The sequence below is a fragment of the Aquarana catesbeiana genome, linkage group LG04 (assembly GCF_042186555.1).
Source record: "Aquarana catesbeiana isolate 2022-GZ linkage group LG04, ASM4218655v1, whole genome shotgun sequence".
Classification (NCBI taxonomy): Eukaryota; Metazoa; Chordata; class Amphibia; order Anura; family Ranidae; genus Aquarana; species Aquarana catesbeiana.
In genome coordinates, this window is record NC_133327.1 from 241,640,030 (window position 1) to 241,656,559 (window position 16,530).

The window sequence follows — 16,530 nt, forward strand, 5'->3', positions numbered from 1 at the left end:
GCCCCCACCTATACCTGGCCTTTGATGCAAGGAGCACTGGAAGGGCAACGTATCTTTGTATTTTGAATATATTGGTCAGGCAACCAATATATTATGCATGTATTTACAAATGTGAGCAGATTAAACCCTTGTTTTTAATGCATACAGTTAGACAGGTCAATTGGTTGGTAAGTTGGTCACAGGCTGGTTGGTAAGTTGAGCTTGGAAATTTTTTTGGATGTATTTCAGGATAATTAAATTAGAGTGGGATGAACTACTATTAATAACATACTCCCTGTATGCATTTCAAGGTTTAATTTTCAATTTGGATTGCAATGAGCTTTTTGGCATTACTATACCTACCATTTTCCTAGTAGCTTCTGTAAAATTGGCCATGTTATAAAGGTTTGTGTGGTTCCCTAAATTATATTGTTCAATGAACTTCTGTATCAAAGCCTGTATCTCTGGGTCATCTCTCTCCACAGCAACAGGGCAGTGAAGGCAAACCCCTAAGTAGAAAAAAAAAAGGTTTACTTTTGTAATCGTTTTACTAAATAATTCAGTATCACTGTATGGTATTCTGCACGTAACATAGTCTGTTATGTTATATAAGTTATACTGTATATGTTATATGAATTCCCTTCTATTTAAAATGAATCTGCAGGGATTAAAATGTTTGAGCTAAAAACTAACCTCCCCCATTTCTGTCCTCCCAGCATCACTTTAATTGAGTACTTATTATATTATCAGAGTAGTGCAGTATTGCAAACAGTCCGCATTGGCAATATTTTTCCATAAGGAAACCATATTTGTTTTTTCTTTAAATATTCACGTTCTATGTATATGCATTGCATACACTGTTCAAAACTATATACATTGTTTACAATGGAAGCATCTCTAACATGTGTAATGGTACCCTCGTAAGGGCTGCTGAGTTGGTTATAGCAATCCACCAATCACGCTGCTTGCGACCTCCCATCACCATGTAGAAGACATTAAACAGTCAATGATTTTGTTTTCTTTCTCTTTATTGCCAGGATATAACTTGGAGGAAACAAAGGAAGTATGAGATGCCCATAGAGATTTCACTTTGACAGGTATCATCCATGGCCTTGGCCTAGTAAATGGATTTTCCCTGTAGAATCCTCACTGCAGACTATTGCTTCTTCTATCACTCGGCATATCTGACTGAAGATTTTCTACTCACTGCTTCCAAGAAGAATCACTCTGAATAATTCCCCTCTAGACTGGTGTGGTTTTCCTGTTACATGTCAGAGAGCCAAAGGCCTATACCGCCTATCTTACATGGCTCCAAGAACTAAACAGCCTCAAAGTCTCTGGAAGTTACTGTCCACTTCTGTTCATACTGTGCTCCCGACCACAAAGCACACTACTCTACTTGCTCCTGCTTTTGCTTCTTTATGTTACATTGACCTTCTCCTTTGGATCAAAGTCCTGTGTTCCCTGGTCACAGAACGCCGATCTACTTCCGCCACTTCACTGCTACTTCTTCTACTTGATCTTCTCCAGCATGCAAGTCTTGTGTTCCTTGGTCACAGAAACTTGATACTTTCTCGTTGAGATGGAGATCTTTCCCTAGGACTCCTTCCTAGCGGCTCCTCCATTCCTCCTCCGCGCACGGTGCATCCCCGCGTGGAGACACCCGGTGCAACACCTCAGCACTCCATGCTGTCTTTTCTGTGATGTAACTCCCGCCTCCCTTGAAAGCATGTGACCCCAGCTTATATGGGAGGCCTGCCCCCTGACAATGCAAGTTAATGATTGGTCAGGGCTCCTCACATGAGCTGCCTGCCACACAGGTCTCAGGTCCAACCTCCCTTCCAGAACAATTCTTCTGTAAACAGAGGAGGATCTCTGAGCCAGAGTACAGGTGGCCACACCCCCCACTATACTGACACTCCCATTCCCAGATCAAAACAACCAGGCCCAGCCTAAAGCATAAGCCTGGCTAAATTTACCTGCACTGGAACCTGTACTAGAAAAATACTACACTAGCACCTACCTTTAGGTAGAGGGTGCTACGCATGTTTTCAATTTTAGTGAAAGAGTGTGAAACCCCTTCTACCCTTAACAGTTTATTTGAAGGAGGCTTTCATTCAAGACCCAGGATGTTCTACTTAGTTCCACTCCAATACTTTTCTTCTTAATCTATCTTTTCTTCAGCAGAAAACTGAGAAGCTTGTCAATTAACGCAGTTCCTTTACAGGGCTTTTTATTGGCTTTCATCATTTCACTAACAAGTGTTGTGTGACAAGAGCAGCAATCAGTAAGCAGGACTCTAGGGAATTTGAGAAGGAAGACCATTACACTTCAGCAGAATCAAAGGGCAACTAGTGTTCTCCATTCTAACTAAAGATCGAAAATGGCTTTAAAATGGTTTTATATCTATAAATAGCAGTATAAGACTTGGTTCACACTGCTGTGATGGCAAAGTCGTACGATTTTGCCTGTGACTTCCTTTCGACGTGATCCAACTTGGATGCTATTTAGGAGCCTGTACAAGGGCTGAAATCTCACCCAAGTTGGACCAATATAGTGCAGGAACCATTTCTAAAGTCAGAGCGACTTGTGTAGTATCAGTTAAGACGACTCTCATAGTCATAGGGAAACACTGAATTTGACATGTCATGCGACTTGGGGTCTCACAAGTCGGATTCCATGTCGCAGCAGTGTGAACCGAGCCTAAAGGTGAGATTGCATGCAGCACCTTGTGTGGTTGGTAAAGAAGTAGGGCACATTCGTTTGGAAAGTGAATTTACACTTAGATTAGTAAGTGAGGTGAAGCCAAGTGAAAATTCTCATGGTTTTGCACAGAGTACCCCCCCCCCCCCCCCAATACTCCAAAAACATGCTAGTATGTTAATTGGATCCTGTCCAAATTGGTACCTGTGTGTACGCTATGCTCATGTGTTATCACATTATGCATGACAGTCCCAAGCCAAGCAATTGTAAAAACTTTGCCAAGAATATTCTATTGAAAAAGGCTTTCAAGCTTTCCAGACATGGTGCCCAGACAGCTGGCCCATCGAATTGCAGAGAGTTGGATACGACTGGACTGGATGCATTCTGTTTAAACTGACTACTATAAATAAGATATGGTATGTCAAACAAAGTGTTTAGCAGATTGTTGTATATACCTACCTGTAGTATTATAAATAAACATTTTACCTGTGAAATAACATTTCGAAAGGATATCACTGACTTCTCCATCTGGAGTCACTTTCACCTTGGTCAAACAGTGTCCTCTATCCTGCAGAAACAAATTTATTTACTATGTTAATTGTCAATATTTATCAGCTTATTTTATTTCTGCTGTTTATCAATAAAGGAAATGCTTTTGGAAAGTCATAATGCAATAAACAACTCTTCCAATTATACTAATAATTCCATTTATGCAGGGTTCACAGCTGAACTCGCATGATTTCAAACCCGCATTTTATTGCAAGTTCGGGGGCGATTTGACAGACATCTGTGTGGGTTCATGCACAGATGTCTATTGAAATCGCCCCCAAAATCGCCAAAAGTAGTGCAGGAACGGTGCCGTTGCCGGCAATAGGCTCCGATTTGGCATGCGATCTGACATTGATTCTTTTTTTTTTCAAAACAAGCAGTGCAGGTACCTGAATTTTTTTGTTGTATCTATCCCTTGCAGTCCCTGTACAGCAGAGTTCAGACTGGATGTGGAAGAAACTACACGAGAAGCCAGTCAGTTTGGCAGTTGTATGATGATAGGAAGAGAAAGCAGAGTGACAGAGAATTTAACTCATCAGTCTTCTTCTTCTACTTCCAGAGTGGGGGTGGAAAATAGGCCTGTAATGCCGCATACACACGAGCGGTGACTGCGGGGGCGATTTCAATAGCTGTCAAATGTCAAATTGCCCCCAAAGTTGGACTGAAATGCCGGTTTGAAATTGTGCGAGTTCAACTGACGCTTACGATTTCAAACCCGCCCTCAATGTGAATGTGGGCTAAACCTCATAACAAAATGATTGGCACATCAGTGCACTAAAACAACAAACCTTCAAAGCACCTGCCTTGCAGTGTTCCAGAACATATGTTAATGTATGTCGTGATGTGCTTCTTTGGCAGCCCATGCAAATGAAATTACTTTCTTAACCCTATGCACATTGAACTGTGTTATGTTTTATGTACATGTGTACAGGACAGGGGGCTTTAACCATTATGTTTTTACTTTGACTTTACTGCTATCGCTAGGGTGCTGACAAGCCCCCCTGTATGAAAGCGTTTTGTAGGTGACAGGTCTTCTTCCTTGTGTCTGCCTGCACTCTATCCAAGCAAATTGGGGGTCACAAAGTCCCCAATCTGCTGTTCACCTGGTTTTGCAGGCTAGGATTTGACAGATCTGAACCCTGAAGTGGTCAGGACTGAGTGCTTCCTGGTTCATTCTTTGCAGAGTAGATCAGGTAACAGATGTTGTTTAAATGTGTATAGCCTGGCCACAGGTTCACTTTAAAGTTTACAAGTACTTTTGTGCACTAAAATGGCAGCTTCATGAAAAAGCATAAAGAAGTCCTACAGATGACTTTGTCTCTCCAGATTCATTTTGTGATGATCACAAATGATTTTTCATTTGTGATATTTCGCAAATTGCTGCCAGACAGCAAAGCTTTTGAACAATAAAGGAGCAGCAACTCACTGATGAAGTCATTTCTCTGCTAACTCAACTTTCTTCTGTCTGTAAGCTCCCTCTTAGCCAAGGATGTGGAGTCAGCGGAGGCTATGATCCTCGAAGCTCGATCACCTGCCACGAACATTAAAAAACGATCGAGCTTCGAGGATCATAGCTCGGCGACTTGGGGTCACAGAGATCCCAAATGTACGGGGTAGGTAGCTAAAGTCCTACCCCACCACTGGGGATCCTATGACCTATGGTTCTGGAGATATGGGGCTCCTTACGCAGCCTGTCAGAAGCTACATACAGAGGGGCCAGTTTAAATACAAGCTGACACACTCTGTTTGCAGCAGACTGAGAGGATGAGCTCACAGTGCCTCTCCTCACTTCTTGTCAGAGGCACTGAGCTCAATGGACAGCTTGGAGTCTTGGACCAATGGTAAAGTACCATTGGCCCAAGCTGTCCAATAAAAATTCTGCGGTGGAGGCACATTGCTCACTGCAGTGTCATAGAAGGGGGCATGTGTCTGTCTAAAAGACAAAGGCTCCCTTCCAGCCCAGCCCTCTTAACTACAAGTAAAAAACATGTGTTTATGTGTATAAGATTTACCCATAATCCCATGTATTTCTCACACAGTTAAGAGGGAGAATGAAAATCTGCTGCTGTTGAAAAGGTACTTTTAATCAAACTAAATCATATATTTATATGCTATATGTTATAACATAATAATTTATTATTTATCTATTTACTGTGAAATTACTGGTTGCAAGTTATAACTTCAAACTTCAGTAATTTGTCTGTTTGAGAACAGTTTTTGAAAATATATTAAATTGCCTTAAAAACAATATATAATAATTATTTGTATATTACTTATGGTAATTACCCCCTTGCCACCCAGGCCAATTCTGACATTTCTCTCCTACATGTAAAAATCATATTTTTTTTGCTAGAAATTTACTCAGAACCCCCAAACATTTTATATATGTACATCACATGTACATCACAGGTGATATAATTTGCTGCTCAGTGATTGCAGTATTCTAGTCTGCATTTCCCCAAGGTAATACATAAAACCTGGCCTGTTAGTGGGCCCTGAGGACAGGGTTGATGACCACTGCCCTAGAGAATAAAATGGTGGTCGTTGCAACTTTTTATGTCACACGTCATTTTTCAAACGCATTTTTTTTTTTAAAGAAACTGTTTCATGAATAAAAAAAGAAAAAAAAAACACTAAAGTTAGCCAGATTTTTTTTATAATGTGATAGATGATGTTACTGATGAGGCAGCACTGGTGGGCACTGATTAGGAGGCACTGATGAGACTGCACTGATAGGCACTGATTGGTGGCACTGATGGGCACTGATAGGTGACACAGATGAGAAGGCAGTGATGGGCACTGATTGACAGCACTGATGGGCACTGATTGGCAGCACTGGTGGGCAGTATTGGAACTGCACTGATAATCAGGACACTGATAATCAGTGCCCTGATTATTAGTGTAAATGTCCCTTTTACACAAGCCAGTTATCTGCCTCCTCTCCTCACGCTGACAGCGTGAGGAAAGGAATGCCGATAACCGGCTTGTGCTTACATCATGATCAGTGGTGACTAGACACAGCTGATCACATGGTAAAGAGCTGCTGATTAGCTCTTTGGGGTTTGTACTGTATCTGATGGGGGCTGTGCCTGACTAGGGGGTATATTTGACACAAGGCACTCCATGAATAGGTCTTGTTGTCCGGTGGGGGCGGGATGCCAGGTTGAAACCGTTTAATATGCAACAGGGTTACAGCTCTCAATGTGTGGTGTCTGCCTGGGTCCTCCGTCGGGTTCTCCTGGACCTTCCTGGTCCATCCTCCTCTCCCCTCTTCCTTCTTCCTCTCCCCCCTCCTTCCTCCTGATCCCCCTTCCTTCTTCTCCCCCCTCCCTCCTCCTCCCCCTCTTCCGCCCTCTCCCCCCTTCCCCCCTTCCTACCCTTCCTCCATTTCCCTCCTCAACCCCATCACTCCACTCCTCATCTCCCCCTTCCCGTTTCCCTTTCCTCCCCCCTCTTTCCTCCCCCTCTCTGTCCCCCCCTCCTTCACTTCCCTCCCCCCTTCCGATCCTTCACCCTCCCCCTCCTTCCTTGCTCTTTTGCCTTGTTCCCCCTTGCCCCCCCCCTCCAAAAAATGTTGAAATCTGATTACTTGGGAGGCCTGCATATGTCCTTTATATAACATTCTATGGGACCTCTTCCCTTATAAACCACATACACACAAGAAGGGTCTTCACAGCCTGGGTCCTCACATGCCATTTGGTAAAAATAGGGGAAGAGGTAAGCTAGCCATAGACGTTGCCATATACAATTATCTGGCTATTGCCCTCCTCCACGCGACCCCCCAAGCAGACCGGGCTTGATCGCCCTGTTTATCAGACAATACCTCCCTCTCGCTTGGTCCATGAGACAGGAGCCTCCTATCCGGATCACAGTTTTGTTGTGTGCATTGCATTCTGTTAATGAATCATTTTTCAACCGTTTACTAGTTATTCTTATGTATAAGAGCTGTGTGAAATTATATTCTGCTGCCATCTTATGCTAACCAGGATTTGGCTCGGGGGACATGCTGGGTACCTGGATATCTTGAGTTGGATACCGGGGCCGGCATCGCCTGGCTTCTTGGACACTATTGTAAGGGTTTCTTTTTTTTTGTTAACTGCTCTTTTGGCTCTCTTCTATATGAAGTGTGGGTCGGGTTAGGGAGCTCCCGACCCCAGTTGTGTACAACCACCTACCCCACATAGTGTCGCACCCGCTCAGTGACTTCTTTTTGGGGGTTACTGGGGTGCATTGAGACTAGGTCTCTCCTACGCCTACGGCATATTAGTTGTCTTTGCCCACTTTTTCTTTCTGCTTCATCTCTGTCTCTACAACACCTCTTCTCTACCCTTTCTTCTACTTTCTGCTCCTCCCCCCCCTTTCATTTGGGGTTTCGTTTTTGTTTTCCCTTCGGCCTCCGCCATTCAACGCCATGTCCATGGGTAAAACAGAGCCTATCTGTCTCGTTTCTATCAATGTGAAGGGGTTGAACACCCCACAGAAACGCTCCATGGTGTTAGCCAATCTGAAACATATGAAGGCGCACGTTTGTTTCCTTCAGGAGACGCATTTCCTTGAGGATAAACTATCAAGACTCTGTGACCGCTTCTTCCTGACAGTATACCATGCGTGACTCTAAGTCGAAGGGGGAGAGTATCCTGGTCCATGGAACTACCCCATGGATAGTGAAGGATCAATGGGGCTATGCGGAGGAAAGAGCTCTCTTTGTGAAGGGGACGCTGGGGGGTTCCTTAGTTACCCTGGTGAACTTATACCTCCCCAACTCAAATCAGATTGCTTTCTTGGAACCAGTTCTGACCAAGTTGGGTGACTGCTGAGGGTGCGGTGATCCTAGGGGGTGACATGAACTTTGTCATGGATCTGGCCCTGGACTCCTCCAGAAATGCCTCTCAAATCTCCTACGCGGTGTTAAAACGACTAAAGAGGAACTTCTATGTTTTCCATCTAGTGGACGTTCTTCACCCGAGCCATGGAGACTACACATTCTATTCGCACCCACATGACTCCTACACCAGAATCGATCTTTTCATGATGCCTCAATCACTCTTGTCTAGGGTTACCTCAGCCTCGACTGGCTCTATCACCTTCTCAGATCACGCCCCGGTTTTTGTAGACATTGTTCTGTTGCAGCCCGCTTCAAAACAGTGGATATGGAAGCTTAACGACTCTCTGATACAGATGCCAGAGGTCGTTGAGGTCGTTGAGGAGGTGTCAGGGGAACTGAGACAGTATTTTTCCACAAATGTAAAACCAGAGGTTGCCCTAATGATGGTTTTGGAGGCGCATAAAGGCTACATCAGGGGCTCTTTGATCAAGATAGGGTCCTGTATCAAGAAAGCGAGATCGCAAAAAATTGTAGCTCTCCTGGGAAAAATCTGATCCCTAGAAGCCACCCATAAACAATCACTAGCTGCCCAGACCCTTATGGATCTGACAGCCCTGCGGAACCAACTTTGATCTTTAGCCCTGTTCAGGGCCAAGGCGGTGATTGCTAAAGACGAAAGTTCTATGAGCACAGCAACAAATGTGGTAAGCTGCTGGCGCGGGCTCTGAGAGCTCAGTAAGCTTGTACGTTTATCCCTGAACTGCTTAATGAAAGTCCACGATACAGAGGATAATGCCGACCTGTTTTGGGAGTATTATACCTCTTTGTACAAATTACCGCGCCTGACGTCTGAGGGGGAGAAATCCACCAAATAGAAGACTATTCAGGACTACTTGCGTAAGTCTGGTCTTCCCCATCTTTCAGAGGAGGAACTGACCGATCTAGAGAAACCCATCTCAGCAGATGAAGCGGCCTTGGCGATGGCACAAATATAACTAGGCAAGGCCCCAGGTCTGGATGGCTACTCCCTTCTCTACTATAGGACCTTTGGGGACCTCTTCATTCCGCACTTTCTCTCTGCTTATAATGCGACGGGAGAGGGGACGGCCCTTCTGGGAGACGCATTGCGAGCATACATTGCAGTAATTCCAAAGGAGTGTAAGGATCCGCTACATTGCCAAAACTACTGGCCGATCTCCCTTTTAAATGTGGATCTTAAAATATTCACAAAAATCCTTTCCCTGTGCCTGATGAACCTGATTCCACAACTGATTCATTACGACCAAGTCGGGTTTGTCCCCACGAGGGAGGCGTGCGACAATACCACAAAGGCAATTAATCTGATCCATGCAGCGCGATCACAGAAGACCCCACTGCTGCTCCTCTCGACTGACGCCGAGAAGGCGTTCGAAAGAGTGAGCTGGCCCTTCTTATTTGAGACTCTTCGATGCATAGGCTGAGGGAGAGAATGATGAATTGGGTGCAAGCTATCTATTCTTGTCCATTGGCTCGGGTCAAGATCAACGGCCACCTTTTGTCATTGTTTCAGATAGCAAATGGGATGAGGCAGGGGTGCACCTTGTCACCGCTGATATTCATCCTGACCCTTGAAAAATTTCTGTGACTCGTCAGGGATAACCCAAATATCTTGGGCCTGCGCTTGGATGCTACCCTATCCCTGAAAATTGCGGCGTTCACGGACAACCTACTTTTTTTTTATCAATCCCCTAGTATCTATCCCAAACTTGCTAAAGGAACTAGAGATATATGAGCAGATTTTCCCTTTAAGTGGGCTACATCCCACATTAAGTATCTGGGCATCCTCTTGCTCAGTAGGGCAGAGGAAATTCCTCCCTTCAACTTCTCCCTCTTCTGACAGCCATAAGGAAGGATCTTCAGGAGTGGCAACATGGCCTATTCTCCTGGTTTGGATGCTGTGGCATAGTGAAAATGAACGTCATGCCCAGACTGCTGTACCACTTTCAGGCACTTCCCATACGGGTTACTACTTCCTTCCTAAGAGCAGTGAACCATGCACTTGTCAATTTTGTCTGGGTCCAGAAACCCCCACGGTTGGCGCAAACAGTCCTACGACTTCCAAAACTGAGGGGAGGCATAGCCTTGCCGGATGCCAATCTTTACCATACAGCGTGTCACCTAACCCGTATCTTGGACTGGTGTCGTCACGGCGCTCTGAAACAATGGGTGCAGGTAGAACAATCCCTAATGGGGGCCCAGCTGGAGTCACTGTCCTGGTGTCAGATGCCATTGAAGAAACAGATATCAGACCATCCCATGGTGGAGGTAACATTGCAGACTGGGCCACCCGCGACTTTTCTGTTGCGCCGCTCCCATCTCCACTCACTCCCGTTGTTGGCAATCCAGCTTTCAGTCCGGGACTCAAGGACCCTAGATTTCAAGAGTTGAAGCTGGTCGAGAGGTCACAGGCCTGACACTTCCTCACTAATGGACAATGGAGGAACAGGCAACAGATCCTGGACGACCCAGTCCTGGCAGGGCTTTCTTTTTGGCAAAAAGTACTGTTGTCCTATTATATTGGTGCATTGCTCTCCCCGGCAGCTTTCGGGAGACAGCTGACCTCCTTTGAATTGCTAAGTCTGGAGCAGTCTCCATTAAGGCTTGTGATTTTGCTGACATATCAATTACTGATATCCCAACTGCCGGACTTTAGGCCCCCTTATATTGCCAGGTGGGAGCGTGAGCTGGGACTACAATTTACAGAGAAACAAGTTGATCGGCTCATCCTCTTTTCCCACAAGATTTCTATTTGTGCCAGACACCAGGATGCGGGATTTAAAGTACTGTCCCAATGGTACTACACACCGGAAAGGATCCACAAGATGTTCCCTCAGAGCATGGACCTTTGTTGGAGATGTTGGGAGTAGGTTGGAACACTCCTTTATGTCTTCTGGTCTGGCACGAGTTCATCTACTCTGAGGAGCATGGAAAGCTGGAGGCTTAGCTCCCCTGACAACTTTGGAGGCTCCCCGGACGGAGTTGTTATGACTGGATGGTGGTACTATCCCTCCTCCCCCCCTTTTATTTGTTCTCTCCTCTCTTTCTTCTTCTTCCATCTTCTTCCTGTTTTTCCTACAATGTCAGTATAAGAGTACCGTGACTTTAGAACCGGTTGGTATCTGGGTTTAGTCCTACTCCTTAAAACGGCGACTGCTTTGGAAAATGGCCATGCGAGGGTGCAGAGGACTCCTGGTCCCTTGAAGCTATGTTCTTGGGAATGATTACTGTACTTTATTTTGATATACACAATTGTGGTCCCTGTATTTCTGCATGCTCCTCTTTCTTAAATATAGACTTTATAAAAAAAATTGTGTTGTTCAACAAAAAGATAGACTTGATCAAGGTCTGAATACTTTTGCAAGACATGTACTTCACAATATCCTTTTAAGCGGTCAAAACACTCACCCCATTTATATCAATTGTGCATTCTTCTGTGTTCCCACTACTAAATAAACTCATAGAACAACTTGTTTGTATGATATTCAATTCCAGATTATATATCCATCCACTGATAACCTAAAACAGATTAAACATGGGTTAGTTGGCAAATATGTCTTATCCACCTGAAAAGGATGGTAGGAAATCTTTTCAGACCTCAGGCATTTCATATACATCCCTGTGGCTTCCTGTCTATATACAAATTTATAAAAGGTGGATAGAAAAGTTAACAAATAATTTGTGTGAATGCATGATAGTTATGTCATCCGGGCCTGGCCAATCAATAGGCTGAAGACTCCAAACCTGAAAGAAAACTGGGTAAAGATGGAAGCTCTGGCAACAAAGAGGAGCTGACATCGCAGAGACAGACAGAATCATTTTCTTAGGTAAGTCTGACAAAATCCTTAGTTTAGTGGCATACTTTTCACACTCATGGACACCATACCACAGTGTTCATCCACTGCATGCTTATTAAAACACGCTTACCAGAATCATTTGACACTCTATTTAACTACTTCAGCTCTGGAAGGTTTTATCCCCTTCATGACCAGGTCATTTTTTGCTATGCGGCACTGCGCTATTTTACCTGACAATTGCAATTGTTTTTACAGATAGAGCTTTCTTTTGGTGGTATTTGACCACCTCTCTTTATTTTTTATTATATAAACCAAAAAAGCAACAATTTTGAAAAAAAAATAATTTTACTTTCTAATATAAAACCTATCCCATAAAACATACAAAAAGTAAAATTTGCCAAAATGTATTCTGATATACGTCTTTGGCAAAAAAAAAATCCCAATAAGTGTATATTGATTGCTTTTTGTGAAATTTATAGTGTCTACAAACTATGGGATATATACTGTACTGGAATTTAAGTATAAGTGATTAAGAGAAGTCAATATGCATATGAAAATAAGGGATCCTCTGTGGTAAAATAGGATACTCTTCTTAGACAGGTCTCTATTGGCCACACAGTGTAAAATTGTATGTGTAATGATTTATTAAAAACAGCCAAAATACTCACAAGTGTGCAGATAGATAATGCCTTTAAGAACACAAACTAGTCTGGGCCGGATTCGAACAGCCAGCTTCTGTACTCCAAGGTGTGTGATGAAATCACAAACAACAACTCAACCTTATGCGTTTCATCATATATGGTGTCTTCTGGGGTATGGCAATAAGCTGCCCTTTGCTACAGCCAAATACAGTCAGATCCATAAATATTGGGACATCGACATAATTCTAATCTTTTTGGCTCTATACACCACCACAATGGATTTGAAATGAAACGAAAAAGATGTGCTTTAACTGCAGACTTTCAGCTTTAATTTGAGGGTATTTACATCCAAATCAGGTGAATGGTGTAGGAATTACTACAGTTTGTATATGTGCCTCCCACTTTTTAAGGGACCAAAAGTAATGGGACAATTGGCTGCTCAGCTGTTCCATGGCCAGGTGTGTGTTATTCCCTCATTATCCCATTTACAAGGAGCAGATAAAAGGTCCAGAGTTCATTTCAAGTCTGCTATTTGCATTTGGAATCTGTTGCTGTCAACTCTCAATATGAGATCCAAGGAGCTATCACTATTAGTGAAGCAAGCCATCATTAGGCTGAAAAAACAAAACAAACCCATGAGAGAGATAGCAAAAACTTTAGATGTGGCCAAATCAACTGTTTAGAATATCTTTAAAAAGAAAGAATGGACCGGTGAGCTCAGCAACACCAAAAGACCCAGAAGACCATGGAAAACAACTGTGGTGGATGACTGAAGAATTCTTTCCCTGGTGAAGAAAACACCCTTCACAACAGTTGGCCAGATCAAAAACACTCTCCAGGAGGTAGGTGTATGCGTGTCAAAGTGTCAAGAGAAGACTTCACCAGAGTGAATACAGAGGGTTCCCCACAAGATGTAAACCATTGGTGAGCCTCAAAAACAGGAAGGCCAGATTAGAGTTTGCCAAACATCTAAAAAAGCCTTCACAGTTCTGGAACAACATCCTATGGACAGATGAGACCAAGATCAACTTGTACCAGAGGGATGGGAAGAGAAGAGTATGGAGAAGGAAAGAAACTGCTCATAATCCAAAGCATACCACCTCATCAGTGAAGCATGGTGGTGGTAGTGTCATGGCGTGGGAATGTATGGCTGCCAATGGAACTGTTTCTCTTGTATTAATTGATGATGTGACTGCTGAAAAAAGCAGCAGGATGAGTTCTGAAATGTTTCGGGCAATATTATCTGCTCATATTCAGCAAAATGCTTCAGAACTCATTGGACGGCGCTTCACAGTGCAGATGGACAATGACTTGAAGCATACTACAAAAGCAACCAAAGAGTTTTTTAAGGGAAAGAAGTGGAATGTTATGCAATGGCCAAGTCAATCACCTGACAAGACAAAGAAGAAGAAGGGAAAAAAAAGACAAAGAAGACAAAACTGAAGGGAAAATGCCCCGAAAACAAGCAGGAACTGAAGACAGTTGCAGTAGAGGCCTGGCAGAGCATCACCAGGGATGAAACCCAGCGCCTGGTGATGTCTATGTGTTCCAGACTTCAGGTTGTAATTGACTGCAAAGGATTTGCAACCAAGTATTTAAAAGTTAAAGTTTGATGGATGATTGTAAATTTGTCCCATTACTTTTGGTCCCTTAAAAAGTAGGAGGCACATATACAAACTGTTGTAATTCCTACACCATTCACCTGATTTGGATGTAAATACCCTCAAATTAAAGCCGAAAGTCTGCAGTTAAAGCACATCTTGTTCATTTCATTTCAAAACCATTGTGGTGGTGTATAGACCCCAAAAAAATTAGAATTGTGTCGATGTCCCAATATTTATGGACCTGGCTGTATTTAAAATTTTGACTCATTAGTCCAGTGCACCTGCTGCCATTTTTCTGTACCCCAGTTTCTTTGCTTTCGTGCATAGTTGAATCGCTTAGCCTTGCTTCTATGTCCTATGCACGAAAACATAGGAACTGAAAATGGCAGGTGTGCTGGACTGCAGAGTCAAAATTTGCATTATTTGGCTGTAGCAAAAGGCAGTTTGTTTACAAAGGGCTGGAGAGCAGTACAATAATGAGAGTCTGCAAGCAACAGTGAAGCATGGTGGGGGTTCCTTGCAAGTTTGGGGCTGCATTTCTGCAAATGGAATTGAAGATTTGGTCAGGATCAATGGTATCCTCAATGCTGAGAAATGCAGACAGATACATATCCATCATGTAGTACCATCGGGGAGGCCTGTGCTTGGCCCCAATTTTATTCTGCAGCAGGACAAAGACCCCAAGTGTGCAGGGTGCATTAAAAACTATCTTCAGTGTAAAGAAGAACAAGGAGTCCTGGAAGTGATGGTTTGTGATCTCAACATCATCTGAAGAGACAGAAGGATCTGAGGCACAATACATCCACGGAAGACCTGTGGTTAGTTTTCCAAGATGTTTGAACCAACCTACCTGCCGAGTTTCTTCAAAAACTTTGTGCAAGTGTACCTAGAAGAATTGATGCTGTATTGAAGGAAAAGGGTGGCCACACCAAATATTGATTTGATTTGGATTTTTCTTCTGTTAGTTGACTCTCCATTTGGGTAATTGATACAAAAAACTATTAACACTTCTATTTCTGAAAGCATTCTTAATTTACAGAACTTTTTCACACCCGCCTAAAATTTTCACGCTGTACTGTATATCTGTTGGTGTTCTAGCAGCTGATGCTGGATAGTACCCAGTAGAGTTTACTCTATTAAGCACAATCTGTACATAATATTTCTAAAGGGGCCATGATTAGGGCATCACAATAACTGTTGCTCCTATCTACAACAGGTTACCTGTATGAGCTTCATATACAGAAATACACTGGCTCATAGATGATGCCAATCATGAACTATGCATATGATGTTAAAACCGCTGGAGCAACAGTGTTTTCGTACTGACATGAACTGCCACTGACATGATATCACAGTACAAAATAGTCAGTCAAAATTGACTGGACTAGTTTAAAATCAGATTCAATCTATATTGTTATACAGTATATGATTAGAATCTCTAGTAATTTCTGCATGTGTCATTTTTCTTCTCCATAGCAGTAAGAACAAATGCTCAGTCAAGCCGTGCATTTGTGTTGCATTCAATAACAAATTGTGAACTGAATAGTGTCAGTCCTGCCTAGCTGACTTTTGTTTAACAACTCAGGAAGAGAACTATGTGTGAAATCATTACTAATTATTCCTAACAATGAGCTGAACATACATGGGTTTGGATTGAGCAGGATTTCCGAAAAAAAATGACAAAGGTTTGGGTGCCAAATCCAATCCCCATTAAAGTCAATGGTACACAAATGTTAAAAAAAAACAGTTCTGCCCATTTTCTAGGCTAAATAGCAAGGGCTTTTAAAAAAATGGCATGGCAACTGGACACTACCATTGGGGACAATTACCAAAGTAAAAATAAATATTAACATTTTGGCTGCGAGTAACAATTTATTTATTTTTTTCCTTGTCAAATTTGTTTATTGAAGTTTTATAAGTCAGGGAACAGGTTCAAAAGCAATACAGGAATATACAATAGTAAGGTACAGTATAACATTATAATATGACAAAAGATAAAGTTGTCTCTTACTTTAAACAAAAAATTGTCAACTCAGAGAGACATTTCCTATAGTGTTAAGAAAGAAAAAATGTCTAAACATAGACTATGATAGAATAATGGAATCTCAATAAAATTATAATTTGAGAATATCTAAAGTTTTAAATAAAAGAAGTGTTAAGGAATTGTCGCTCTCATATTTCAAGTAAGAGGAAGTTCCAATGGTTAATAACGTCATAGAAACATGAAATATAAATAAAAGTGACACTATATGAACCTAATGAAGAGAAAGGAAAAAGAAAGGTAGGATAGCGAAAGGGTTAGAAAAGAAAGAAAGGAAAGAGGAGAGAGAAAAGGAAATGAAAGGGAAGGGATCTCCGAGGTAAAGCGTGTTTTCAACCATGTATTAAATATGAGA

The 16,530-nt window shown here is 42.6% G+C and overlaps 1 protein-coding gene across 1 annotated transcript in view; it reads right to left on the reverse strand.

Annotated features, from left to right (window-relative positions):
* The window catches only part of LOC141139809 (T-kininogen 2-like), a 69,289-nt gene that overhangs the window by 14,491 nt on the left and 38,268 nt on the right, over positions 1-16,530 (reverse strand). The window contains exons 5-7 of the mRNA XM_073626312.1: positions 11,501-11,611; positions 3,169-3,250; positions 343-488 (exon numbers count right to left, since the gene is read on the reverse strand). Coding sequence (XP_073482413.1) covers positions 343-488; positions 3,169-3,250; positions 11,501-11,611 — 339 coding nt within the window. The remainder of the gene's footprint in view (positions 1-342; positions 489-3,168; positions 3,251-11,500; positions 11,612-16,530) is intronic.